Below are 26,345 nucleotides of genomic sequence, written 5' to 3'. Positions count from 1 at the left end.
AATTTTATTTGGTTTACGAATGTTTTAAAATACAAGCCTGCTTCCAGAATGTATTATGCTCATAATCCAAGGTTCCACTGTAACTCACATACTCAGTCATACACAGTATGATATGCAGTGAAATGCTTATTTTAAATAAGAATATAAGGGGGAGAAAAAAATATGGTATAAAATATAAGGAAAGAAAATTCAAATATAGAAAAACTTTTGCTACAATATGTAAAAATAATAAAAAAAAAAGAAAATGGAATTGAAATGGAATCGGAATATAGAAAAATTTATCCAGTCATGAACAAGACAATTGGCAGAATAATGTGCAAAAATCCAGGTTGTGCAAGGTAGGAAATGTGCGTGTTTATGTAATGTTTTATGTAATGTAAAATAGTGAGATTGTTTTTATGTGAGAAAGTCGATCAGAGTGTTAAGTCCTGTGTGGTGTTGTGATTAAGAGCATGTGGAAGAAGTTTCTCCTCAGTCTCTCTGTGTGTTGGGCTTCAGGGAGCGGAAGCGCAGACATTGTTGGGGTGGATGAGCTCATTCACAGTCTTTCTGGACCTTCCTGGGCCTCGATCCCACACCGCTTGATGTAGATTGAGTGCAGGTCAGGGCAAGCAGTGCTGGACCAATGCCAGAAAGATTGTAAATATAATATTGGTTTTATATGTATGTCTATGAGTTAAAAGTAACTAAATACTAGGGATACTAGAAAAAAATCAACTTGGTGGTGTCTCATGATTCTTTTGTGGCAATTCATGTATTATTTAATACATTTTTCATTTTTATTTGTTAGTATTTGGTAAAATTTCACTGTTCCTCTATAATCATACAAGTGGTACTACTTCTAAACTATTCGCACAGCATCCTGTGCAAATAATTTGTTTAGAAATATAACAAAATATAATAATATTCAATTGTGATATTTACATAATTGCACTACAGATTGAATTGGCTCCTAGGAATCATTATAATGTCATATTGGATGACCCCTGATAATTCCCATCTCTAATAGATACTAAATATAAATATTTGTGATAAAGCAGTATCACTCTGTGTGTGTCTCTGTGAGTGTGTGGTTGTTTTTGTACCACCACCATTAAGAGAAGAATTAAGAGTGTCAGGTCTCAGGTGGTGTGTGTGCGTATATGAGAGAGAGATATGCCGGTCAGATGTTGCGCTGTGGAGGGACTAAAATGCATATGTATAGTCACAGATTAAGAGCCAAGTGTGTGTGTAGGGCTGCTAGATGTGAAAGGGCCATTCCGGTTCAGTAAACGAGTCTAATGAATTCAGACGATAATCGATTGGCTGAGAACTCTCAGAGGTGTGTTTGTGTGTGTGTGTGTGTGTGTGTGTGTGTGATACTAGCCCTCTTGCTTTGAGGCTAAATGACAACACAGGAAGATCATCTCCACTCTAAGAGAGATTACAGATTCCTTCAGCTGCTCAGTCGCACTGATGCTAGCTGTCCAGAGAGAGACAGGAGGGTAAAAAAACCTGTTGTATCTCCTAAGCTGTCATGTTAACCTCTCGTAACTGATAGTCTTTTTTATTTATTTTTTTTTTTTAAGAAGAGAAATGTAAATTATTAATTGCAAAAAGAAAGTACTGAGAGAAGCGTTAAGTTAAGCAACTCTCATATGGAGGGGGGAACTTAACCATTAGACTAACTTTAAAAAAATAGATGCAGGTGTGATCTGTCCTTTTAACCTGATAGCATTTGTTATGGACAATTCTTCAGAGTGATTATGTTCCAGTGAGTTGTAACAGGAAGCAGCCTGTCTCACAGAAACACGAGCTAGAGTTTGGCTTGGTTTATACTGTTTGTATAAATGATGCACTTTGTGTTTGTTTTGCAGAAGGGTGCAGCAGAGTTCTCAGTGTGCGAGTGCAGATCTTCCTCTCAGCATGGTTAGAGAGCGCCACCTGGCGGTTGCCGTCACTCTGTGGACTCACTTCTTGCCGTTCCTGCGTACACTGAGACTCTCACAGACACCGCCAGAGGAGCTAGCACATGCAGCTGCAGGTCAGATCTTTGATCATTTCTGAAGGGGGTGTAATGTGATGTGCATAACTGTTTTGAGCATGTAGTGATAAAGCAACACAAGGACAACAAGAAGACAGCAGGATATATCTGTAGAGTGTCCTTTGTTCTCCTTAGAGCAGTTATACAGAGCGGATGTGGAGCATGTGGCACTAAACTGAATAATATTTCCGCTGTAAATGTCTACATCATAGGTGTACTAACAATCATTAATTACACTAACTGAAGGTCGCCAGTGTGGGTGAAAGTAGGCCCGTACGGTCCGCAGTTTTGAAAAGAGAATAAGAGCAGCTGCCTGACAAAACCCACATTCTAAACCAGTCATGGAAAAGCATTTAATAAAGTTAAGTCCTCTTAGTATTTGCTTCCATGTCATCCCAAATAACCCCCGAAACCATCCATGTTTTGTTCATGGCTAACACAGCCTACAAAACTAACTAGGTTTTAACACAAGGCTGAATCACAAATCCCTCTCTAACCCCTGATCAAGGCCACTACTTGGTGTGTGGACTAAGAGATTGTAGACACTAGCTGTCCATTTAACACTATTTGGGATTCAACTCTAAATTCCTGGAAGTTAGCTAATATTTAATTCAATTCAATTTTATTTGTATAGCGTTTTTAAACAATTGTCATTGATGCAAAGCAGCTTTATACAATCATAAAAATTATGGAAGTTTATAATTATTAAGTATTTTCATTATTAGCAATGTAAAGTAAGTTTCTCTGGATTGTTCGCACCACAGTTTATTCTACATACCTTAGAAGTACCATTTAAAACTCCTTTTACTCTTGTTAATATGCCAGCTCCGCCAGTCATGGTTAGTTTCAGTTTTCCCTACTGCTCCATCTTAACTGTGCTGATATTCAAGCACAACAGCACTCCCTCTCATGTGATATTGCTTAAACATAATAGTTTTTTTTTTTTTTTTAATCACTATTCATGTGAACTTTCTTTCTTTTTTGTTCCCCCCAGGTCTCACTCTGTTAGCACTGGATTTGCCTATCTCTGCCCCTCAGGATCTTCAGCCCCGCCCACTCACGGCCATGATTCAATGCTTTGGATGGGATGAGATGCTTCGTCCTGTACTGGTGACACGCTACCTCAACATGCTGCTGCAGAATGAGTACATTCCAGCTTTCTTTCTTTTCTCTCTCTTCTTTCATACATTGCTCTCTTTACCTATTTTCCTTGCAAAATCTGCCTTGCAGCCCTTTTGTTTCTTCGTCCTTTCGTTTTTTAACTTTTTTTGTCTGTTCCTCTCTTCCTGTCCTTCCATCCCTCATGCCTTTTTCTTTTTATCCTTTTCCTTTCCTGCCTATCCCTTTTCCTTTTTCATCCATTTTTTTTCTTTTATTGCTTTCTTACCACCTTGTTTCTTTCCTTCCCATAAGTTTATTTTCTATCAGATTTCCTTTTAAATATATTTTCCTCCATAAGTTTGTGTGTCTGCCTGCCTGTCTACAGGGAGCTGGTGGCTAAGATGAGTTCTGCTGCAGAGTCAGCCCAGGCTCTGTGTGTGAAGACGTGGATTCGCTGTATTGTACAACAGCATCAAAACAACACCCCTGACACGCAAACCAGCAGAACAGGTACACTGACGATGTAAAAATATCTCATTCGTTGATTTATTATATACCGTTTGGAAATGAAAGATGATCAAAGAAAAGAGTCTAAATATTACAATGACAAAAATGTTAATAAATTCACACATAAAGAGCATTGAAAATGAGAGCAATGAGCTGCTCTGTCTGTGCACATTGCCATCTTTATAATGATGTAACACCAACATACGGTAAGAAATTAAGAAACCTTGGCTGGCTCAAGGTTACATCACATTATTACTGGATTAAAAAACCTCTTTAAACAGGGAACAATGTGATTTTTTTAAAAAGATTTTTATTCATTTCCAGGCTTTAATGCATTTTTTCCTCACTTCGTCAATATCACTTAAATTACTGGTGTTTAATTAATGTGTTTCTGACTAACAATATAAAAATGTTTGTATAGACAGGAGTTTAGCGGAGCAGTTAGTGGAGATGACCTCACTGATCCTCCGGCTACCAGAAGTGGAGTCACTGCTACAGAGAGCCGGACTGAACACTAACATTGCCGTGCAAGATCCTAAAACTGCCCTGACTTTGTTTATAAAGGTGCACAAAATATCTCACACACACATTATTACAGTTATTTTATTCATTACAGGTTTAAATTTTTTGAATGTTTGTTTGTAGTGTGTAGGTCGTGTGTATTGTGGGCTGCAACAGCTGTCTGAGCGCGCGTCTCTTGTGTGTAAAGCACTGGAGTACATAGGCGACATAATGAAGTTCATCAAACCCAACCTGCTGAGCAAGAGCACAGAGGGGCTGCACATCACCTACTGGACTCTTGGTGTGGCACAATATGCATTACACCTTATGATTTCTAATACACACACCACACAATGTTTTTCCCCTGTACAGGTATTCCCCGAGTTACAAATTACCGCAGATACAAACGGGCCGCGGTTCTACTTCCGGTTCAATCACAGAAGTAGCTCATGTGTATTGTACAAGAAATAGCCACTGCAGTGCACCAGATACCAATATTTAAAATTATGCAATATTTTCAGTGTGTAAGTGAATGTATAAAATGTCCGGTATATTGTATGTGTTTGCGTGTGGGGGTTGCGGAGAAATTAGTCGGCCTCACCGGTTTTGATGAATCAGTCTGGGAGAACGATGATGGAAAATGTCTGCCCTGTAAAGCTGTCCTGATGGTAAATCTTAAACTCAGCAAAATCCTCAACAAAACAGATTTCACAGTCCAATACAGTGGAAAACAGCTCAGAGACAAAATGGCGTATTATGGTTTTTGGCCACATGATGGCAGTGTGGGGAAAGGAAGCAGATTCAGTTAAGTGGATGGTTGTGCTTTACATTGTATATTCGTGTCATAGGTTTATAAGACTCACTTTGTAGGACATAAGAAGTGAACTTACAAACATGCTCCTGGAATGGAACTAGTTCGTAAGTCTAGAACTACCTGTACGTCTGCAGCTCTGGATGAACCCCAGACAGGACAGAAAAAGCTTGAAACATTATTAGCATAAAAGAAATAGGACGGTCCATAGTACTCATTGTTGCAATTAAATTAAAGACTTAAATAAATTACATATGCCAAAAGTTGCTGCATTATAGTAATAATAATATCTATTTGTTAAACCCGAACTAATTCTAACTCGCATTGTGTTCACAGGTTGTGTGGTTAAGCACTGGAGCCCTCTACTGGCCACATCTAAAGCTCAGCCCCTTCTCCTGCGCATCATAGAAGTTCTGCTCCTTCCTCATTCCCTGCTGCAGGATAAAGCCCCGCCTCCTCAGCTGATCTCTGCTATTCGGGACACACTGCCGCTCTATCTGCAGGTCTGTGTATATCTGTTACGCTGTTGTTTTCTTTATAGTGTTTGTTGTCTGTACAGGCAATGTATGTGTTTGTATGCTCAGGGTCTCTCTGGAGCAGTGGGCGTGTCCCAAACGCAGGTGACATACCTCAAGCAGCAGCTGTGTAGCATCATCACTCAGTACCTGAGCCGCTTTCTGCCAGCCACGCCCACCGTTGGAGCAATAGCCAATCACCCAGTGCTGCTGGCTGGCTGCGAGGCCACACCCACTCCAAGAGGGGCTGCACTGAGAAAGACCATACTGCAGGCGCTCAGGTTAAAAAAAATATGTAATTTAATTATGTCTCTCTACAGTCGGAGCTAATGAGTGAGTGATCAGTAAAGCGTTTTAACTTTATGTAATTTTTCAATGTTCATTTTATTTTCCGATACAAAACTCTACAGAGTGAGAAAAATGTAAAGCGCAAATGATAGATGCAGAAAGAGAGAAATATAATTAGGGACAATTAAGTGAAGCATGTTCAACTCTCTTTCTGTAGGGAAAACTTCCTGCAGTTCAAAGGCCACGCCCCTCCTCCTCGATTGGTAGCCGTCCTCATGTTCCTGTTGGAGCTTCTAAGACGTAATAACGACACTGACCCGGCCCTCCTTACTGTGCCCCTAGCACATGTGTTGCGCTGCGTGATGCTCGTCAATGAGCCTCAAGGTGGGAAGCGCGCACACACACACATACACACACACACACACACACACACACACACACACACACACACACACACTACAGTGATGTGTAAAAATTAGTTTTCTCTTTTAGTTTAATTCTGTGTGTTTTTGTGTAAAAACATAATAAAAATCATCAGATTGTAGCTCGGGTCCGTTCTTCCTACGTCGCTAACTCAGTTAGCTGGATTTAATTGTTGTGGATTTGTCCTGATCTTGGATTGTTTCGTTCTTCGATGCGCTTCTCGCATTTGCTGTCATAGCAACATGTCCGCTTGAACCACATTTATTTTTCAGGGGTTTGTCATGAATATGCAAATAAATATTTATATATAATAAAAATATTTTTTATAATGAAAAATTGGACGAAACTAATTTTATTATGAAATAAACAATATGAAAGTATATGTTGTATTAAAAAAAAATATATATATATATATATATATATATATATATATATATATATTACTATTTTTTCATATACAACATATTTATTTTCATATTGCTTATTTTATTTTATTGTCTCATGTAATTTGTAAACCATTAACCTATGCATTTATGTTCTAATATAATATTTGATAGCGATTATGTGGGGGGACAATCCATGGCAGGGTGGCATTTCATCGCATAACAGGTGTTAGAAAAAAAAATTGAGCTCGTTCTTTATGGAGTTAATTATGTGCCAAAATTTAACAAACAAACACAATCTGCTTTGCAAAGAAAAAAATGACTTTCTCACAAATGCAGCGTTTTGCAAACAAACACAATCTGCTTTGCAAAGAAAAAAAAATTCTCACAAATGCGCCGAACGTATTTTCTTACAAATGCACCCACTGTATTTTCTCACAAATGCACCCACCGTATTTTCTCACAAATACACCCCCACCGTATTTTTTAAAATGCAACTGTGGTTTGATATAACTGTATTCCCCTACAGGGCTCTATCCTAAAGATAGTGGATTGTTAATATGTCTGGCTGTCTGGATATATAATGGACACCTTAAAACTGTTCCTTACTCATATTCATCTGGGACATAAGGGTAAACCATATAAACACGTTGTTTGAGGTCTTGGGAGAATAGAGTAAATTGCCTGTCGATTGAAAGTCGATTTTTTTTCTTTGCAAAGCAGATTGTGTTTGTTTGCAAAACGCTGCATTTGTGAGAAAGTCGTTTTTTTCTTTGCAAAGCAGATTGTGTTTGTTTGCAAAACGCTGCATTTGTGAGAGTCGTTTTTTCTTTGCAAAGCAGATTGTGTTTGTTAAATTTTGGCACATAATTAACTCTATAGTTCTTTTGCCAACGAGCAACCCATCGGAGGGGTTGTGATCAGTGTTTCTACTGTCGATGCATATCGCCTTTTAAAGCAACGCACGAACGCACAATATTCCTAGACAACTCAATTCAGCTATACTTATCAACAACAGGTGTCCTCGAAGAACCAACTTAGCCGGATTGTAATTACATACGACATACGAAAGAACGGACCCCTGGTCTCAGTATTGGGTAAATACAACCTCAGACAAGCAACAATAAATCATACTTAAACCTTGGATTGCAAGCATAATTTATTCTGGAAGCATGCTTGTATATCAAAGTAAATTTCCTCCTAAGAAATAATGGAAACTCGGTTGATCTATTCCACAACCCAAAAATATGAATATAAAAATAATTAATATAAAATAAAAAATTATCTTTGAGAAGAATCATGACTGAGGTTGGATAAGAGCAGAAGGGTGCAGGGGGGCTACTGTGTAGGATGACTTACACACGCACAAATACACACACACACACACACACACACACACACACACACTTACTACCGGAATCACTCCTCTAAACAGGTTATCTCCAACACTGCTATAGGCCGTTATTGCAGTACAGTTACTAAAAAACAGTCGCTACACTTGGCCACACACAAAAAAGTGCTTTATGCGCACGTACACAGACATTGTCACAATATTAAAATACCAATACATATATATAATAACAATACAAGTCGCTTGTAACAAGTTAAAATTGATCTAAAATTTTTGCTCGTCTTGCAAAACACTCGCAGACCAAGTTACTCGCAATCTAAAGTTCCGCTGTACTTTTTTTTCACTGTGCCATTATTTATTTAACAAAAATGAAGCCAAAAATAAAAAATTATGCGATACAATACTAAGTACCCCCGCCATGATTTAATAGCTTGTAGGTCCATCTTTATCAACAATAACTTGGCACGGTATTTATAATTTTAGAGAAATTGTTTCCTGTATGACTTTATCGGTCTCTCACATCATTTAAGTGTGTTCTTCTTTATGGCATTAAGTCAGTTCATTGACGTTTTTGGGAATTTGCAACTGCACAGTTCTCTTAAGGTCCAATGACTGCATTTCAATTGTGTTGTGGTTTGGACTTAGACTTTTGACTACCATTCCAAAACCTTGATTCTATTATTTTTTTCAGCCATTTTGATGTAGATTTGCTGGTGTGCTTCAGATCATTGTTCTGTTACATGGGCCAACACTTTCACAGTTCTTATGCTTTAAAAAAAAAAAAAAAAAAAAAAACTTTCTGTTTTAAAAGCCTGGACCATTACCATATATATTCTTATGAGAATTTAAACAAACCACATTCTGTTTAAGTGCGAAAATGAAAGATTTGAGGAAGTAAAAGTAACAGTTAATATTACACAGTGTGTATTTATGTGTTCGTTAAACATTAAACCAGAGTAACAACTTTCACCAGAACTGTCTGTTCCTAGAATTCAAATTATTAATGCTAAAATATGTACAAGTTCATTCAAAATAAACATACATAAACATTTCAATCTTAATTAGCAGTAGTACTGAATTAAATATTGAAATTACAATAATGCAGCATTAACAATAATAACAAGCTTCCCATGTGCTTTGATGAGGGCAGTGCATTCATATCACACAATTTAGTGGATCTGCAAAATATAGAACAAGTTGGTCAAAAACAACCAGGAAAAGAAGCAACAGTGACACTTTGTGCTTTTAACAATCAATAAAATTTTAACTACTTATTGTGGATATTAGTAAAATGTTAAAGTCGCGGCAGTTTCTTTCTTATTCGTGTATATCTTATTATATACATGAAATGAAGAAATGAGAACTGTAAGTGAAACTGCTATACCGGAAACCAGTACACTGTGTTATGGTTTTTGTTTATTTCTTTAATGTAAGGCTTTTTCTTTTTCTTTCTTTCCTTTTTTTTAAATCCGCAAATGGTTGGTATTATGTCATGCTTTTATTTTAGACAAACAAACATTCTTGACTTTTATTTAAGGACCTAGAGCAATCCTTAAGTAGAATTTGGTGTGACTACTGTTTTAAATGAAGCCTACAGGTACACCAGCCCTGAGCAAACAAGGCCAGTTTAACACTGAAATATTAAAGAGATTGTTTAGGGTTTATACACTGACAGGGTGACTCAATTTATATTATGCTTTCATGCCAAGAAATTGGACTACAATTTTTATTTAATATTTCTTTTCAGTTATCCTAATTGTTTCTAGAAGAGGCCAGTAGTTATCACATAAATTCTGTAAAAATCAGGGAAAATTAGAGCTGTGTGATTTTACACATTTTGCAGTTTTTCCAACAACAACAAAAAAACTGTTGTTCAGTTTATTTTATGGGGCAAAATCACAAATAACTTGGGTAAATTTCCAAATGATAAATCCTATAAAATTAACACACATTAAAAATATACCACAGCTTTTTTCCGAAAATACAATCCGCTTAAATTTTCCACAAATACTGTTTATTTCACACAATTATTGCCTCCTCTTCTTCTTTTATGTTAATGATGCTGGTCAGTCTGAAATTATTATCCTAGAAGAGGATTAACTTGATTGATTGATTTATTTGGTTGTTTGTTTGTTTGTTTATTTTTTAGGCAAATTGATTTGGTCAAATACAAACTACTTTCTAAACCAATTAATTTATGCTAATAACACAGGCAAAATTGCTGATAGAGATTAAAAAAAAAAAGAACTGACAAAAATAAATTCTTAAAGATCTGGCACTATTTTAGTTAGTGATTATTGGTGTAATTTAGAAAAAATTATACATTTTAGAAAATTGTACACTACTATTCAAAAGTTTGGGATTACTCTTACTTCATAGTCATTCCTGAGTTTTTAGCAGAGTTAAGTTTTGGTCTTGCTTTCCTTGGAAGGTCTTCATGAGAGAGAGTTTCATCATGGTGCTTGTTGGGTTTTGCAAATGCACTTGACACAATACTGTTCTTGCAAGAACTGTTCCAGAAAACCTGACCTCAGTGTCTTAAAATAACAACCGACTTAATGTTGTTGTTACATAATTACCTCATATAAAATGTAAAATCTATGGTCAGCGAGGTCACATCTTAAATTTAGACCCGCTGACATGCATGCATCATTACTTTCTTTGTACCACAAGAGGGCACCGGTCAAAAGATTATCACACCCTGATAGATTAAACATGACCTAAGAGGGTTTTAGGGTTTATTTATAATTAAAGGTTCAACTTTAACTTGGACATTGCTTTCCTGACAGGAAAAATAGCAGATGAATTAATGTGCCACAAAAAGTGTGTTCTTAATTATGAATTTACATTTGTAATAAGATCAATAATATTTTTTATTATCAATCATTAAATGCATCTCTTCAAGACTTAAAGGTGTGTACATAAATACACATTCTCCATGCAGCCACTGAGCCCCTTGAGCAAGGCCCTTAACCCTGTCCGCTCCACAGGTGCCACATCATCTGACCCCAAGACAAATAAAGGCTTAAACGTCTGTGTATTTTTGTGTGTTGCAGTGAAGAGGCTGAGTACAGAATGTGTGCAGCTAATCATCGAGAGATGTTCCTCTGCAGCCACAGAGGAACCGTGTGAACTTAGCACAGTTCTCAGGTGTGAACCTGGTGTTGGATCTGCTGGTACACCTGTATAACACTAGATTACACTACTATAAATATAATTTCTGCTTTATATTGTATGTGTGTGTTTTCCCAGAACATTTGTGGAGGAGAACGAGGGTGTGTATGAGCAACAGATGTACTGCGCCTTGGAGATGGTAGCTGTCCTCAATCCCAGGGCCGTGTCGCCTCTGATTCCAGTTCTTTCGCAGAGTTTACGAAACACAGAGCACAAGAGAGGAATCGGAAAAAACACATCACTCAGGTAACCTGCAATGTGGCAGGCATAATTACCGAGGTGGAACTTTTCTCAAGAGCCAAAAAAAGGCTTCTTCAAGGACGATTTCCACCAGCTCATCTATCATTTGGAGAATTGTGTCGTCTTAGGTGGAGGATATGTAGAGAAGGACTAAGCATTCGACCGAAGTTTTTATTAGCAATAGTAAAAAATTTATTACTGCCCCTTGTAAATCTGTCAGCCAGTGCACTGCAATTCCCAAGTGCCTAAACATGCAGTTCCTCAAATGTACACTGGGGGCTGGCCATAAAAATTATTAAATTCCCATAGAGCCTCATGGTAAAAATGCCCAGTTTACAGCTAGATGCAGCAAAAAAAAAAAAGTTTTGGTCTCAATAGCTCGATTTCCTATTAGTGACAATTGTACAGAGGGTGAATTTGTATGTCACACATCAATTAAAATTACAATGAGCTGTAAAATTATGCATAATTAGGGACATGGGCAATTTAGGTGGCAGCTGCATTGCAGGTGTCAAACTGCTAGCTGTCTGCTTTGCATTACTTTAGCTAGCCAGCTAACTGGATTCTTTGTAGTTTAACAAAAGAAAAGCAGAAGTTGACACAGGGCGACGTGTAGGGTACGGATGACGGAGTTCAATCAAATGCAGTAGAATATAAATTACTGCCACCCTAGCATTTCAGCTAAGCTCATTAGCTTGTGGGTGGTAACTGAGTTAGAGAGACGGGGTCCAAACAGCAGCAAGGTTTGTTTTGTTTTACCCATTTATGGATAAATCTGCGGTTTAGTTTGAGTCACAACCTGTCAAGATATGTCTAAAACAGTCTCTTGCAGTACCTGAGCTGCATTAGTGGAAGATTTGGCACACACTTATGGAGCGCTTTTTTGACATTTTGTTCTTATTAACCCTTTTTCCAATTTCTTTGTGCTTTGCATTCTATAATTTTTTTTGCCCTATTTCAACATTTACATTTTCAAATTGATCTTTAAATAAGAAATAAGAGTTGCAACGTCCATGATCTAAAGAACCTTCTTGTTCCAAGGTCCTGAAACATCAGTAAGAAATGATGTTCATTGTGTTTAAGAAATTGTAAGGATTTTTCTTTTCAGAACTGACAAAGTAAAAACCCTTGCTTGACCTGTCTGTTTCAGAAACGCGTACAGGAATCTTCTGGCACTGTTGGGAGATGCCGGACAGGCTGAAATTATCATCCTAGAAGAGGATTAACCTGTTACCTCGTGTCCTCTGCTCTGATTGTAAATACTGTACATAATGTTTACATTGTACATGGTCTGAATCTGTGGATTTTTCAATAAATATGTGTTTGTAAGGCAAAGATGCTTCTTTGTGTCTATTTATACTTAAACATTTCTATATATAATGTTACAACATTGTTATTGTTGTTGGTCTTTTGGCTCCTCTCGTCAACGGGGTCACCACAGCAGACCATCTGTGGACCAGCTTGCACTGGTTTTACACCAGCTGCCCTTCCTATCTGTGCTTGGGATCGACATTGCACCCAGTGGATGGGGTTTTGGGCATTGGGTGGGGATAAAACCCAGGCCTTCCACATGGCAGGCAAGAAACCTACTACTGAGCCACATTAAATATGATGATCTTATGACAATATTATGGCCGTAACATTGAATTGTGTCACTAGCGAAAATAGAAAACCAACCAATAAAAATACATAAATTAGAGCAGCGCAACAGTGATTCTGCCTAATGGGGCGGGGGAGGAATCGTCAGATTTGTGTAGTTTCATGCTGAGGTCTTTTCAGTTCCACGTTGTAACACTGCAAAAAGTGGAGAACCTTCTAGAAGACGAAGAATTACATGTGCTACCATGTGTCCGACTTTGAAAAAATAAATAATTGGAATTCTGATCGTCATTCCTTCTTCATATTCTTATGTACTGTATGCTTACTTAGGACAGCTTAAAATTATTTAGCAGCTACTCCTAGTCCACATCCTTTTCTTTTCCTTTCTTATAGCGCAACAGTCGGTGTGTGAAGAAATCCTCCTAGCTACGTCACACAGTCCTCCCAAAACCACAATCCATCACGGTTATGAAGTAACAAAGTTACTAAATCATGTAGTAGAGAATATGCTTAACATAATAAAGTGCAAAGATTTGATTTAAACCATGCTGGAGTAAATTAAAAAGAATAGAACATGGACGTTGTAATAAAACCTTGGTCTACTCATCAGTCTACTCAGTGTGCTCATTTCCAGTACATTACTCGATCATTTCCAAAGAGTGGCATCATGACGTGCCCTTGCATAAAGCTTCAGTTATTGTGTGTAGGGTTAGATGCTGGAAGCTTGCTCAAAGTGCACTTCCTCTTGCTTAAAGATTATCGCAGTTGATTATTAGAACAATGTGGCTTTAAAGATATTTTCTAGCAGATTTCAGAAGTTCAGTGTGGTCTGATCAGTGATCATGATAAATGATTGGTTTTGCAGATTAATTGTAGATTTCATGACAGTTTGTAACAGCTGTGTTTTTCCTCCACTGCAGCTGGATTATGAATCATATGTCAGGAAGTGGCAGGAAGATTCATGTTTCATCTCGTCTTTGTTCATCAGTGTCTCTACATTAGTACTAAAAGTTTTTATTGATTTTGAGGGTTGGAGGTTACTTTCACTGCAGTAGTCAAACCCATCTTCTCAACATGCATAAGTATATGAGGCACTTTAGAGGCCTATATACACTATATCGCCTAAAGTATTCGCTCGCCTGCTTTCACATGCATATGACAGAGAAACATCCGAATCTTAATCCATAGGGTTTAATATGATGTTGGCCCAGTGTTTACAGCTTATCAGCTTCAACTCTTTTGGGAAGGCGTTCCACAAGGTTTAGGAGAGTGTTATGGGTATTTCTGACCATTCTTCCGTAAGTACATTTGTGAGGTCAAACACTGATGTTGGACGAGAAGGCTCATGTCTTTATGGACCTTCCTTTGTGCACTGGTGTGCAATCATGTTGGGACTGGTGTGGGGTTGTTGTTCATCAGCTGGGCTCCTTACTTCCAGTGAAAGAAACTCTTAATGCTTCAGCATACCAAGTCATTTTGGACAATTTCATGCTCCCAAATTTGTGGACAAAGCAAGAGTCTATAAAGACATGGATGAGTGAGTTTGGTGTGCAACCTGAGACCATGTGCCAGGCCTTCTCGTCCAACATCAGTGTCAGACCTCACGAATGAGCTCCTGAAGGAATTTTCAAACATTCCCACAAACACACTTATAATCCTTGTGGAAATCCTTCCCAGAAGAGTTGAAGCTGTTACAGCTGCCAAGGGTGGGCCAACATCATATAAAACCTTCTGGATTAAGATTCGGATGTTACTCAGGTTCATATGCAGGCGAGCGAAACCTTTTGGCAATATAGTATACTGTATACGGTGGTATGCAAAAACTTGGGCACCACTGGTCAAAATTTGTTAATGTGAACAGTTAAGCAAGTAAAAGATGAAATGATCTACAAAAGGCATAAAGTTACAGATGATACATCGCTTTTAAATTTTAAACAAAATCACTTCTAATGACTCTTCCATGAAGGCCATATATGTGCAGGTGGCGCTGAACAGTTAAACAGTGTACCATCACTCCAGAGTCTGACAAATCTCCCTGGACGTCATCTAAATGCTTTTCTAGCAATCCTGCGAGATCTCTATGATATTTTTCTTGGTCTCCAGAACACGTCTTGACCTCCACTGTTCTTGTTAACTGCGATTTTTAAAATTACATTTTGAACTGAGGAACCTGAAAACATTTTGCTATCTTCTCATAGCCTTCCCCTGCTTTGTGGGCGTCAATGACTTTCATTTTCAGAGTGCTAGGCAAGTTCTTAAAGGAACCCATGGCTGCTGAGTCTGGGTATTTAGAAAGCTTCGAAATTTGCATCACCTGGCTTTTCCTAACGATGACTGTGAACCAGCCATGACACTAACACGCTAATTAAGGTCTGATACTTTGGTCAAAGTTATCTGAGAGCTCAAATCTCTTGGGGTTCCCATTCTTTTTTTAGGGTGCTGCTTTCCCTTTTTTACTCTAAAATTGTAGAAAACAAAAACAATATATTAATATTACTTAAAATATTGCAAAAGAGTGTTTCATGTTTAACTTTATGCCTTTTGGAGATCATTTCATCTTCCACTTGATTAAGTGTTAACGCTAACAGAAACACTGTCCAGGGGTGCCCAAACTTTTACTGTACATGCCATTGTAGATACAGAACGCTTGCTTGTGCTATAGGCTACTATCTAGTGAATGTCCCGAGTAAACCTTCCTGACAGGTAGGAATGTTTTGTTTAGATATTTGTTAGAATGAATTTGATATATTGGCTGTAAAACAGGACACTAGGGTGTTTAAAAACCCCAACAATCCCGCCCCACCTGATACACTCCTACAGTATCTAGGAAGGAAATTTGTATAACATTTACATACGTTTGGTCGAACCTATCAAGTTAACATTGTTGTTTGCAGCGTCCTTCCGTAACATATTTGTGCTAGAACTAATAGATCGGCGATTAGGTGTAATTAAGTGCTTGTCAAAAAGGTAGGTCTTTATACTTTTATATGACACCATCGTGAATCCACTAGACTAGACAGGCTGTAACTGTTCATGTCACACTTCTGTGTTTAGGGTAGCCTTGTACTGTAGCATAGCTTACTTTTTTGCAACAACCATGGTCGAATGAAATACTACTTAAAAGTTAATTATGTTGGAAAGAAAAACCCTTCAGTGTAATTAAGGAAGTAAAAATGTTTGCTATCTGTACTATAATTTTGATAATTGAACGTTCAAGCCAACCAACCAAATTGATTTTGCCCTCAAGGTTAACCCCAAAATGCAGTAGGATTTCTTTTCCATCTCTCCTCGTTCTTAATTTCTGGCTACTTGCATGTCTGCAACTTGTTTTTTGCATCCCTCATGCTCTCAGGCTTGATATCTTTAGTCAAAGATTTTTAATATGCATTGACTTGTTTTTTTTATTTTTACAGCAGCACAATTTTCCAGACTCAGCTTAGTAACCGCACCCTTAACGCAAATGTATGCAGCAAGTGCACACCCAGACGTCTACCTAAACGTTTAGTTTTTTTGCTGTACTGTTGATGAAATTATACCTAAGCAAAGTCGAGAGTCATACTATAAATGACACCACAGTATGGTAGATCTTATTCAGCTATAATTAGCCATTGTATGGTAGATCTTGCCACAGTATGGTAGAACTGGGGGCAGTGGTGGCTCAGTGTGTTAAGGCTCTGAGTTACGAATTGAAAGATCGGTGGTTCGAGCCCCAGCTCCGCCAGGTTGCCGTTGTTGGGCCCTTAAGCAAGGCCCTTAACCCTGTCTACTCCAGGGGCACCGTAAAACAGCTGACCCTGCGCTTTGACCCCTACCTACCAACAAGAAGCTGGGATATGCGAAGAATTAAGCATTTCACTGCATATCGTACTGTGTATGTGACAAATAAAATTTGTATTTTCCAATGCACAAGATGAGCCAGTGTTCTGGAGGAGGGATACCCACAGTATCAGGGATGGTTGAGAATATGGGAGGAGATTTTAGGGGGAAAACAAAGGAAAGGAAATAAGGAAAACACAAACATAACAGAATACGCATCTCTTGTCAGGAAGTTTGGGCCAGATTTCCAACCACAGATTTGCATTAGAGCATTCTTTTTTTTTTTTTTTTTTTTAAATATCATGTTCCTATTTCAGGTATTTGGATCTCCTCCTCAATGATCCCCGCGGCTCTGAAACCTACGATGGACTCCCTCAACGCTGTTTTCAGCTTCTTCACCAACCAGAAGACAAAAATCGGGTATGGTGCTATGGCCATCGCGACCTTTAGCGGAGAGAGAATGTTCACGCTTTTATCCTTCCAGTGTCCGTGCACTGTAAAGCAGAACCTGGCTTACGGGCTCTTATACCTGTTTGGACCGGCGCTCGTGCTCTTCATTCTCTGCCTTTTCCTAAGTACGCGCCTTTGGCGCCTCTACACGGGCTGTTGTCTCAATCCCAGAAAACTCTGTCCACACAGGTAAGGAGATCCTTACAGGTACATGGGAAATTGGGTCAGGTTTTCAGGTCGGGAATCACGACAAAGTGTTGTTATGAAATAGTGGAAAAGGTTGGCACAAATTTAAATGCAAAAAATGTCCTGTGGGGTTTGGATTTCCCTAGAGTCATATACTGAGCCCCAGGGTATAGTGTTTTTATTGTAAGTTTATTTTTGCTGTTACAGGTGGAACTGCACAGGCTGCTTGTACGTGCTTGTTAGTGTTCTCGTTGGAGCGCTCGTGGCGCCGATCATGTGGCTGAGCATCGCGTTGCTAAACGGCGTGTTCTACGAGTGTGCGGTGAGCGGTATGAATGAGCAGGTGGTTGTAGACTGGTTTTGTAAAAACAGGAACACCACGTGCAAGGATGAGCTCGCCAAAGTCCCGTGTCAAACGTCCAACATGTCAGCAGCAGACACCGAGGAGCTCCTGCTAATGCTACACGCCCAGTCTCAGGTACTAATATGACCACTATTACTACTGGGTCTGTGTTTGATTTCCACCTTGCCTCGGAATTTGTATGCATGGTGTTTGCATGTTCTCCCTATGCTTGGTGAGTTTCCTCCCATATTGCGGTGCTTACTGATTAGTTTAGTTGGCGTTCCTAAATTTCCCGTGTGTGAATGTTGACGAGAGGTCCCCATTGGCCTCCATGGTCCCTAGTTGGGCTACAGAAGTTCCTAGATGAATGGATGGATGGAGTGAGAGTAGACACTTCTGTATTTTTGCGTAGCTGATCAATTCATTTTATATTAATGAATAAGTATTAAATAATTTAGGAATCTTCTTTTTCTTAGATCCTCGGCTGGGCCCTGATCATGATCTCTGCTTTGGCTGCTATGATTGGCACATGTTACAAAAACTGCTGCTCTCGAGTGAGCTACCTGCAGCTCACTTTCTTTAAAGTGTACCAGCAGAAAGAGAGCGAGAATTTCGAAGCCTTCGTAGACGAGTACGCCACCCGGCTGGCAGAGAGGAACCTCAAGAGCTTCTTTGAGAACAAAGACCCCGAGGCGTTTCCTTTTCCAAAGCACACAGCCTGGGAGCAGATCTCCTCCATGTACACATATAAACGTGGCGAGCAGTATTACAGCACGCTGCAGAGATTCGTGGAGAATCCTAATCGTGACTACACTCCGGAGGAAATGCCATTAGAAAGAGAACAGAGCCTTGGATAGTCAGTTTTAATGTTCATCAGTAAACAATGGTCCACTTACATTTACATTTTCCTTGGGTGCAAGAATTGTAGCAAATGTAGTATATGGCACCCTGGGCGGAACCTTTTTCCCTTTCCAAAATAAGTGTTCTAAGAGCCTAAAATATTATACTCGTAAAGCGATGACATATTTGCATATACATTCATTTTTTGTCTTTTTTTTTTTTCTATTCTATCAACTTTTTTTTCTAACTCAGTGGCTTTGACCTTATTTATTTATTTTCATTTGATGAGCGTTAGGACATTTAGAGCATAGGACAATCAAGACTAAACTATTTCACCTCCGGGATGTGTAGAGTAAAAAATAGCTGCGAAACTATATAGTAAAGTATATAATCACAGTATTATGAACGATCTGTGGTTTATTCGGTAGCATTTCGCAGTGTGACTGATTTTACCGATTGCGTTGCTGTACAAAGTTAGGAGTGTGCTTTTTCCCTGTTTCTACTGTCCACATCCCTCCTTATCTCGTACTTCTAAGTAAAAGATCTTTCCAGTCAGTGAGCTTACAAATTAGAATCTGGGCGCCAACAAGATTAACTAACCCACACAGTGACATAGAAAAGCTGACAAGCTTTATGAAAATGTCAACTTCTTTTTCCAGCATGACTAATCACCTGCCACCAGTGCCAAAACTACCATTAAATGGTTTGCTGACAATAATAATGCTGTGCTTAAGTAGCCATGGAGTACACCCAACTCAATAATACAGACAAACTGAATGCTGCTATCAAAGCAACCTGATCAGCTCCATGATATGCCGATGCAGTTATTCATGATAAAGGAGTCCCAACAAAGCACTGAGTGCATAAATGAACATGGATTTCATTTTGTTTCATTTTTTCATTGTTATTAGAAAATATTCTAATATTTTGAAATACTGTATTTCTGACTTGTAATGTTTTTCTGACTTTCTGTATTTCTGACTTGAAAATGAAAACTAAAAAGGCTTCAGATTTTTTATGTTACATGTCCTTTATTTACATGAATTTAGAATATAAGTTTTACTTTTTAAATTAAATTCTTTAAGAAAATTTACTTTTTCATGGCATTCAACTTTTTCGAGATGCGCTCGGCCAAAACATGGTATTGGTGCTAAAAAGTGAAAAAGTGAACTTTTAGATAGGATCATATATAACCAAATTTTTCATAATACTTAATTTTTCATTACACTTTTCTCGATACATACTTCATTTTTTGTAAATATGCATACACATTTATATTATTATCAGATAAAAAGAAACACATTTGCTAAGTACCATTTTTTTCCCCTTATATGTAGTGTCTGTAACTTTAAAAAAAATGTTTATTGTTCATTGATTTTTATCGTCATTTAGATAAAACGTGGACAAATTAGATTTCACATAACAAGATATAAACCTGAATATTGTATTTTTTTAAAATGCCAAATTCTAAAGATATTGCAACATAAATTTGACATAGTTACGGACACTACAGATTTTTTTGCTTAAGTTTTTACCAAATGCTTTTAAAAACTTACACCAATTTTAGTGTCAAAATATGAATTTTTAGGGAAACAAGATTGGACACTTCCATGTTGCATAAACTTCAGAACTAAAATTTTTTGGCACACACATTTTCTGTATTATATGAATAACATAAAAAATATAATATAAAATCAGCACCAATACTGTTTTGGCCGACTGCATATATGGTGTGTCATTCTCCAACTAATACACATTTGTAATCGTAAACTAGGTGTTGTGGTACAGTATAACGGGAATAAAACACTCCAGGACGTGCTTATAAAAAGTAATTAAAAACCTCTGCTTTTTTTCATGTCACATCACTCCATGCTTTCATGTTTTTGTAACTTCATCTCTAAAGTTTTACAGTTTTCATGCCATGCTATGATGTTTTTGACATATTTCTCCATCTTAGTCACCATCCAATAAAAACTGGTTTCACTAGGTCTGGCAGGCCAAGAATGACGGTACCAAGACTAGACGGACTAATGTGATGATGTAATTTGGGAAATTTTACAGGAAATGCCCGTGTTGTCAAGCTGTGATTGAGAACAAAGGCTTATTGACTCCATTCTGACTTTGTTTAACAACTTTATGGTGTCGACCTCAAAATTTTCTAATTTCTGGAGGTGGATTTTTGTAGAAAATCATACTTTCCTTTTTGACAGAAATAAAGTTTGTAATAAGTATATACAGTGTGTGCAATGTTTATTTTGTTCATAATTATAGAAATACACCTAACTCATGTTGGTTAAAGGATACTTTCAGGAACAAAGACAGAGAATGTGTGTGCCAAAAAAGTTCAGCTGTTCTGGAAAGATGGTTTTATATGTACCCCAACAATGGCCATTTCTCAGCGGTATACAGTACTGTCTCACTTCAAACCATAATTATAAAAGAAAAATCATATTTTTTTTGTCTATTAATACTAAAATTGGTGTAGCTTTTTAAAATTGTTGATTAAATTGAAAAAAAAAAAAGGATTAAAAAAAAACTGTAGTGTACGTAACCATGTCAAAATCATGTGGAAGAATACACTTTTTCAGGTTTATGTCTTTTTATGTAAAATTGGCCGAGTTTCATTTGAATGTCAATTGAGATTATTAAAAGATTGGAATTCGAAAAAAGTTATGGACACTAGATAAAAAGGCATGAAATTGTACTTAGCAAATGTGTCTTTTTTTTGTTTGTTTTTTTTGCATCTGATAAAAATATAAATGAGCATGCATGTTTACACAAAAAGGAAGCATGGATTGAAAGATAAGAAGCATTAAGTATTATGAAATTATTTTTCACCTGGGTAAGACACTTGTTTAAGCAATACTGTACCATGTGTTTAGCCATAAATAATTACCATAAATTAAGTAAAATGCTGTAAATTAAAAATAACATATAAAATTCATATCTAGCTCCTTATCGTGAATACCTAATTAAGTTGTGAATCTAGTGAAGTTTCATGTTAACTGATATTTTCATACATACCACCAGTTACCAGGTTGCCTCTGCCATAAGGTTACAACTTGGCTGTAGGTGGATTTTTGAATAAGATAATGAACAAGTATAATGCAATATCTTATCAGACATCATGAATTGAACAATTAGTATGTATTACAGTAATTACATACTGATTTAGATATAAAATGTTCTGCATGGGGGATCAAATCTTGTACATGTCACTCTATCTTAGTTAAATATACTGCAGACTCCTGTGTTGTAGGGCCTCACTTTAAAGGCGTGAGGTTGCACTCTTTAAAAAAAAAAAAAAAAAGAATTGCTGGCTAAGACGCTGTCACAACTAAGTGTGTTCTTCTGCCTGCCCTTGTTCTTCATTTTTAGGCTAAACCTCAAAGTTCTGAAATGCACAGGCTTGTGCCATCTGGAGTCTGAATGATTCACTCTAACACATGCAAACACGTGAGCAGTGCAATGCTCAGATTCAGCTCTGCAACCACGCAGGGAAATATGTTTTGTGATAGCTGAAAGGAAGTGAGAAACCAGATGAGCCGGTTTGCTTGAGGAGGAATAACAATCAGGGAGGAGTTAGAGAGAGAGAGAGAGAGAGAAAGAAATTCAGGGAGGAGATTTTAGTAGAAAAAGAAAGGAAAAGAAAAACATAAACAGAGCACACCACGATCAGCGTCGCTCATCTCTAGTCCGAAAGTCAAGGGTTTTCCAGTCACAGAGCCACAAAGTTGCATTCCTCTTTCAGGGATTTGGATCTCCTCCTGAATGATCCCTGCATCTCTGAAACCCACGATGGATTCCCTCAACGCTATGTTGCGCTTCTTCACCAATCAAAAGACCACAATCGGGTACGGTGCCATGGCCATCGTGACCATTGGCGGACAGAAGATCTTCACGCTCTTATCCTTCCAGTGTCCGTGTACTTTAAAGCAGAACATGGCTTACGGGCTCTCGTACCTGCTCGGACCCGCGTTCGTGCTCTTCATTGTTGGCATTTTCCTGAGTACTCGTCTTTGGCGCCTCTACACAGGTTGCTGCCTGAACCCCAAGAAACTCTGTCCTCACAGGTAAGCTACATGCACACAAGAAAAGAATCATCAGCCTATGTTTTAAAATAACTGAAATCAAGGGAACAAATTTGAAGCAAACAATTGTACAGGGGATCTTTGTGTCCTGTGGCAGTATTGTTTCCCTTCATTAGAGCCAAAAGCCTTAGACTTGTTCCAACGTGTCTCACAGTCCTATCCACAGCTGGAGTGTAAAGAACTTTTCCTGTACAAAAAATACAAATAATATATATACAGTAAGTAATACCATTATAAGGCGTTCCGAAATTGGTCTCTTTTATTTAAATTTTCTTTATTTCAAGTTCTGAAACATAAACAGCGCTGCCTCTCATCAGTCAAGTACCCAGGGTGAAATATCAAAAATTAGTACAAAGATAAAACACATAATGTGTTTCAGACTTTCTCTCTCAACTTTATGCAGCTATAATACTATAGTTATACCCTTTTATGTATCTGTTTATGTATAAATGCTTAAACATGTTACTTGTTCACTAATCACTTTTTAAGGTACCCTGGTCATTCAGTACATTCAGGTCATCAACTGACTTCATCTTATTGCCACATTACATTGCTTAGCCTAGACACTGCCTCCAGAGACTTGTATGGTGGCCACTATGCATTATAGATAATGAAAAGATAATTAAAAAAAAAAAAACTAGCAATAAAATAAGAAACCTACAATTATGAACCATGTATTATAGTTATCACAAAGAACTTGTACTAAACTCACTCATCTTCTATACCGCTTTTTCCTGTATTCAGGATCGCGGGGCCCTGAAGCCTATCTCAGGAGGCTTAGGGCACGAGGCAGGATACACCCTGGAAAGGGTGTCAATCCATCATAGGGCACATGCACACACCATGGGCAATTTGGGAATGCCAATTAACCTAATCTGCATATCTTTAAACTGTGGGGAGAAACCGGAGTACCCGGAGGAAACCCACCAAGCACCCAGAAACCCAGAAAGAAAGGAATCGAACCTGGCCGGGAATCAAACCCGGACCCTTGAGGTGCAAGGCGACAGTGCTAACCACTACACCACCGTGCCACCCTTTTACTAAACTGTGTAGCATAAATTAAGAATTTATAAGAATATGTAAAAGCTAGTCAGAATACATTCCATAATTACGTCCACATGCTGTAATTTGGAAATACAGTAAGTTCTCTACGTAAATATTAGCGCAACATAGTAAATTAACACAAACATGTATTCACGCTCGTTTAATCTTGGAAATGAGAGCACTTGTCTGGCCATGAAGCTGATACTGCTACAATAAGCCAAGCAAAAACAATGGGGACAAAAGTGAAAATAATTCAGAGATTGGAGCGAGGTGACAAGATGGCAGAAATTGACTCGTTTTTTTTAAATAAATCGTTCAACCATCGGCAGGATTCCAAAGAACAAGGACAAGATCATGAAATATGTTAGTTTTATACTGTGTATAGCCAATTGTGTAAGTCTCCTAGTACTTAGACAATGTTTGTTAGACTTACAAACAAATTAAACTTACAAACGAGCTCTTGTAACGGAACTCGTTTGTATGTTGGGGACTTACTGTAATCTACTTCTGTTTAGTGCTTACCATCTTATTATTGATTGTTTTTCAATTACTATATTCCACCCTTTGCATTTTATTCCTATTGTACAGCATATCAATTGTAACCACTTTTTCCAGTCTTATTTTATTGTGAGATTATTTTTCCTGTTATAGGTGGAACTGCACAGGCTGCTTATACGTGCTTTTTAGTGTAATTGTTGGAGCGCTCGTGGCACCGATCATGTGGCTAAGCTTCGCATTGCTGAACGGCGTGTTCTACGAGTGTGCGGTGAGCGGTATGAACGAGGATGCAGTTGTGGACTGGTTTTGTAAAAACAGGACCACCGCGTGCAAGGACGAGCTCGCCAAAGTCCCATGCCAAACGTCCAGCATGTCAGCAGCAGAGACAGCGGAGCTCCTGCTAATGCTACACGCCCAGTCTCAAGTACTACTATGACCTGCTGCTATTAAAGACAAATAATTAACTTCTGTATTGGTGGTCAATTTATTCCATATTGATGATTAAGTAATAAACAATGTCTTTTTTTTAGATCCTCGGCTGGGTCCTGATCATGAGCTCTGCTTTGGCTGCTCTGATTGGCACATGTTACAAAAACTGCTGCTCTCGAGTGAGCTACCTCCAGCTCACTTTCTTTAAAGTGTACAGGCAGAAAGAGAGCGAGAAGTTTGAAGCCTTCGCAGATGAGTACGCCACCCGGCTGGCCGACAGGAACCTCAAGAGCTTCTTTGAGAACAAAGACCCCGAGGCGTTTCCTTTTCCAAAGCACACAGCCTGGGAGCAGATCTCCGCCGCATACTCATTTAACCGTGGCACGCAGTGTTACAGCACGCTGCAGAGATATGTGGAGAATCCTAATCGTGACTTTACTCCGGAGGAAATGCTACTGAGGGAAACATATGGGGAACAGAGCCTTTAACAGTCATTAACCTTAATGTACATTAATTTTTGCCTTTGTCTTTTGACTTTTTCTGATTTTCTTGGATTCATAACGGTTACCCTTATTTATTAAATTTTTTGAAATGAACATCAGGTACTTAGTGGCTACCCATGTCCCTTGGCACCACCATGGTCTAGTTTGGTTCCCACCTTGGGGTCTTTGTGCATGTGGAGTTTGCACGTTCTTCCCGTGCTTAGTAAGTTTCCTCAGGGTTCTCTGGTTCCCTCTCACAGCTCAAAGACATGCAGATTAGACTAATTGGCGCTCCCAGACGTCTCATACAGTAGTGCCTATGTGAATGTTGATCCTACCACAGTCGTAAAATGGGAATAAATACTACGGTAATCACCATTGTAGCCTAGCTGGACATGAGAGGTTCCTGGGTGGATGGATGGAATTAAGAGTAAAGACTGAACCATTTCACCTCATTGTTGTTGTTGTTGTGTAGACTGGTTCTACTATATATTATTCCTAAAAAGTTTACACGAAACCGAAGAATGAAATACGCCTGCATAACTATACAGTACAGTATATATTCACGTTATATAAAAATGATCTGTGGTTTACTTGGTGGAATTTTGTAGATGTGCTTTAGAGAGGGATTTGGGATTCAGCCTTGTGTTAGATGCTAGTTAGCTTTGTAGCTCATGTTAGCCAAAACAAAACAGCAAGTATCGTTTAAGTCAATTTGGATTTACTTACAGGATTTCTAAGGGAACAAAGTGTTGTTTAAGATGACATCATTTTATCATTTAGCTGAAAGTGCTTCTGTGACTGGTTTTGAATGTGGCTTTTGGCAGGCAGGGGCTCTCCTCTCGGTACTGTGGCCTGTACCGAGCTAATTTCATCCACGCTGGCGACTGACAGTTAGTGTCATTTGTAATGATTGTTAGTCCACCCTTTGATGTGAAGCATGTAGTTAAACATCCCAGTGTCTCTCATCAAATCAGATTACAACTGTTGTATAATTAAAGATAAGCATATTTTATAAATCTCAGGTTAAGGTCCAAATTCTTATCTTTTTACTATGTTTGCTCTAGCCTAAGAACATCCATTTTCCATTTAGCATGCAATACTAGATAGACAAGGTTAAAACAGACCAAAACTGAGTTTTACAGAAAATAATATACTTACTGAATGCATATGATTTGTTAAATTAACAATCAATTGTAACTTACAGCAAATTTGACTTCATCACTCCATTCTTTTAATGTTTTCGCCAT

General features: G+C 38.1%; 3 protein-coding genes across 3 annotated transcripts in view; all 3 read left to right on the top strand.

Annotated features, from left to right (window-relative positions):
- The window catches only part of mms22l (MMS22-like, DNA repair protein), a 29,000-nt gene extending 16,357 nt beyond the window's left edge, over nucleotides 1-12,643 (top strand). Inside the window, exons 15-25 of the mRNA XM_053486973.1 lie at nucleotides 1,857-2,023; nucleotides 3,018-3,168; nucleotides 3,510-3,634; nucleotides 4,053-4,195; nucleotides 4,277-4,433; nucleotides 5,280-5,446; nucleotides 5,528-5,739; nucleotides 5,964-6,130; nucleotides 10,960-11,053; nucleotides 11,156-11,323; nucleotides 12,468-12,643. Coding sequence (XP_053342948.1) covers nucleotides 1,857-2,023; nucleotides 3,018-3,168; nucleotides 3,510-3,634; nucleotides 4,053-4,195; nucleotides 4,277-4,433; nucleotides 5,280-5,446; nucleotides 5,528-5,739; nucleotides 5,964-6,130; nucleotides 10,960-11,053; nucleotides 11,156-11,323; nucleotides 12,468-12,543 — 1,627 coding nt within the window. The 3' untranslated portion in view covers nucleotides 12,544-12,643. The remainder of the gene's footprint in view (nucleotides 1-1,856; nucleotides 2,024-3,017; nucleotides 3,169-3,509; nucleotides 3,635-4,052; nucleotides 4,196-4,276; nucleotides 4,434-5,279; nucleotides 5,447-5,527; nucleotides 5,740-5,963; nucleotides 6,131-10,959; nucleotides 11,054-11,155; nucleotides 11,324-12,467) is intronic.
- A 3,170-nt stretch (nucleotides 12,644-15,813) lies between these two features.
- LOC128513264 (calcium homeostasis modulator protein 5-like) lies at nucleotides 15,814-18,568 on the top strand. The gene is made up of 4 exons (XM_053486978.1): nucleotides 15,814-15,883; nucleotides 17,050-17,371; nucleotides 17,576-17,846; nucleotides 18,188-18,568. The coding sequence occupies exons 2-4, from the start codon at nucleotides 17,070-17,072 to the stop codon at nucleotides 18,566-18,568; spliced, it is 954 nt and encodes a 317-aa protein (XP_053342953.1). The 5' UTR covers nucleotides 15,814-15,883; nucleotides 17,050-17,069.
- Nucleotides 18,569-22,211: 3,643 nt separating this feature from the next.
- LOC128513261 (calcium homeostasis modulator protein 5-like) lies at nucleotides 22,212-26,304 on the top strand. The gene is made up of 3 exons (XM_053486976.1): nucleotides 22,212-22,624; nucleotides 24,338-24,608; nucleotides 24,715-26,304. The coding sequence occupies exons 1-3, from the start codon at nucleotides 22,323-22,325 to the stop codon at nucleotides 25,099-25,101; spliced, it is 960 nt and encodes a 319-aa protein (XP_053342951.1). The 5' UTR covers nucleotides 22,212-22,322; the 3' UTR covers nucleotides 25,102-26,304.
- Nucleotides 26,305-26,345: the final 41 nt, after the last annotated feature.

The sequence above is a fragment of the Clarias gariepinus genome, chromosome 25, assembly GCF_024256425.1.
Source record: "Clarias gariepinus isolate MV-2021 ecotype Netherlands chromosome 25, CGAR_prim_01v2, whole genome shotgun sequence".
Lineage (NCBI taxonomy): Eukaryota > Metazoa > Chordata > Actinopteri > Siluriformes > Clariidae > Clarias > Clarias gariepinus.
This window is presented reverse-complemented; position numbering and strand designations above follow the sequence as displayed.

Excerpts from the sequence above, each read along its gene's own strand:
- LOC128513261 (XM_053486976.1), top strand. The coding sequence starts at position 22,323 with ATGATCCCTGCATCTCTGAAACCCACGATGGATTCCCTCAACGCTATG. Across the intron at positions 22,625-24,337 it reads AAGAAACTCTGTCCTCACAG|GTGGAACTGCACAGGCTGCT; the intron begins GTAAGCTACATG and ends TTCCTGTTATAG. Across the intron at positions 24,609-24,714 it reads TGCTACACGCCCAGTCTCAA|ATCCTCGGCTGGGTCCTGAT; the intron begins GTACTACTATGA and ends TCTTTTTTTTAG.
- LOC128513264 (XM_053486978.1), top strand. The coding sequence starts at position 17,070 with ATGATCCCCGCGGCTCTGAAACCTACGATGGACTCCCTCAACGCTGTT. Across the intron at positions 17,372-17,575 it reads AGAAAACTCTGTCCACACAG|GTGGAACTGCACAGGCTGCT; the intron begins GTAAGGAGATCC and ends TTGCTGTTACAG. Across the intron at positions 17,847-18,187 it reads TGCTACACGCCCAGTCTCAG|ATCCTCGGCTGGGCCCTGAT; the intron begins GTACTAATATGA and ends TCTTTTTCTTAG.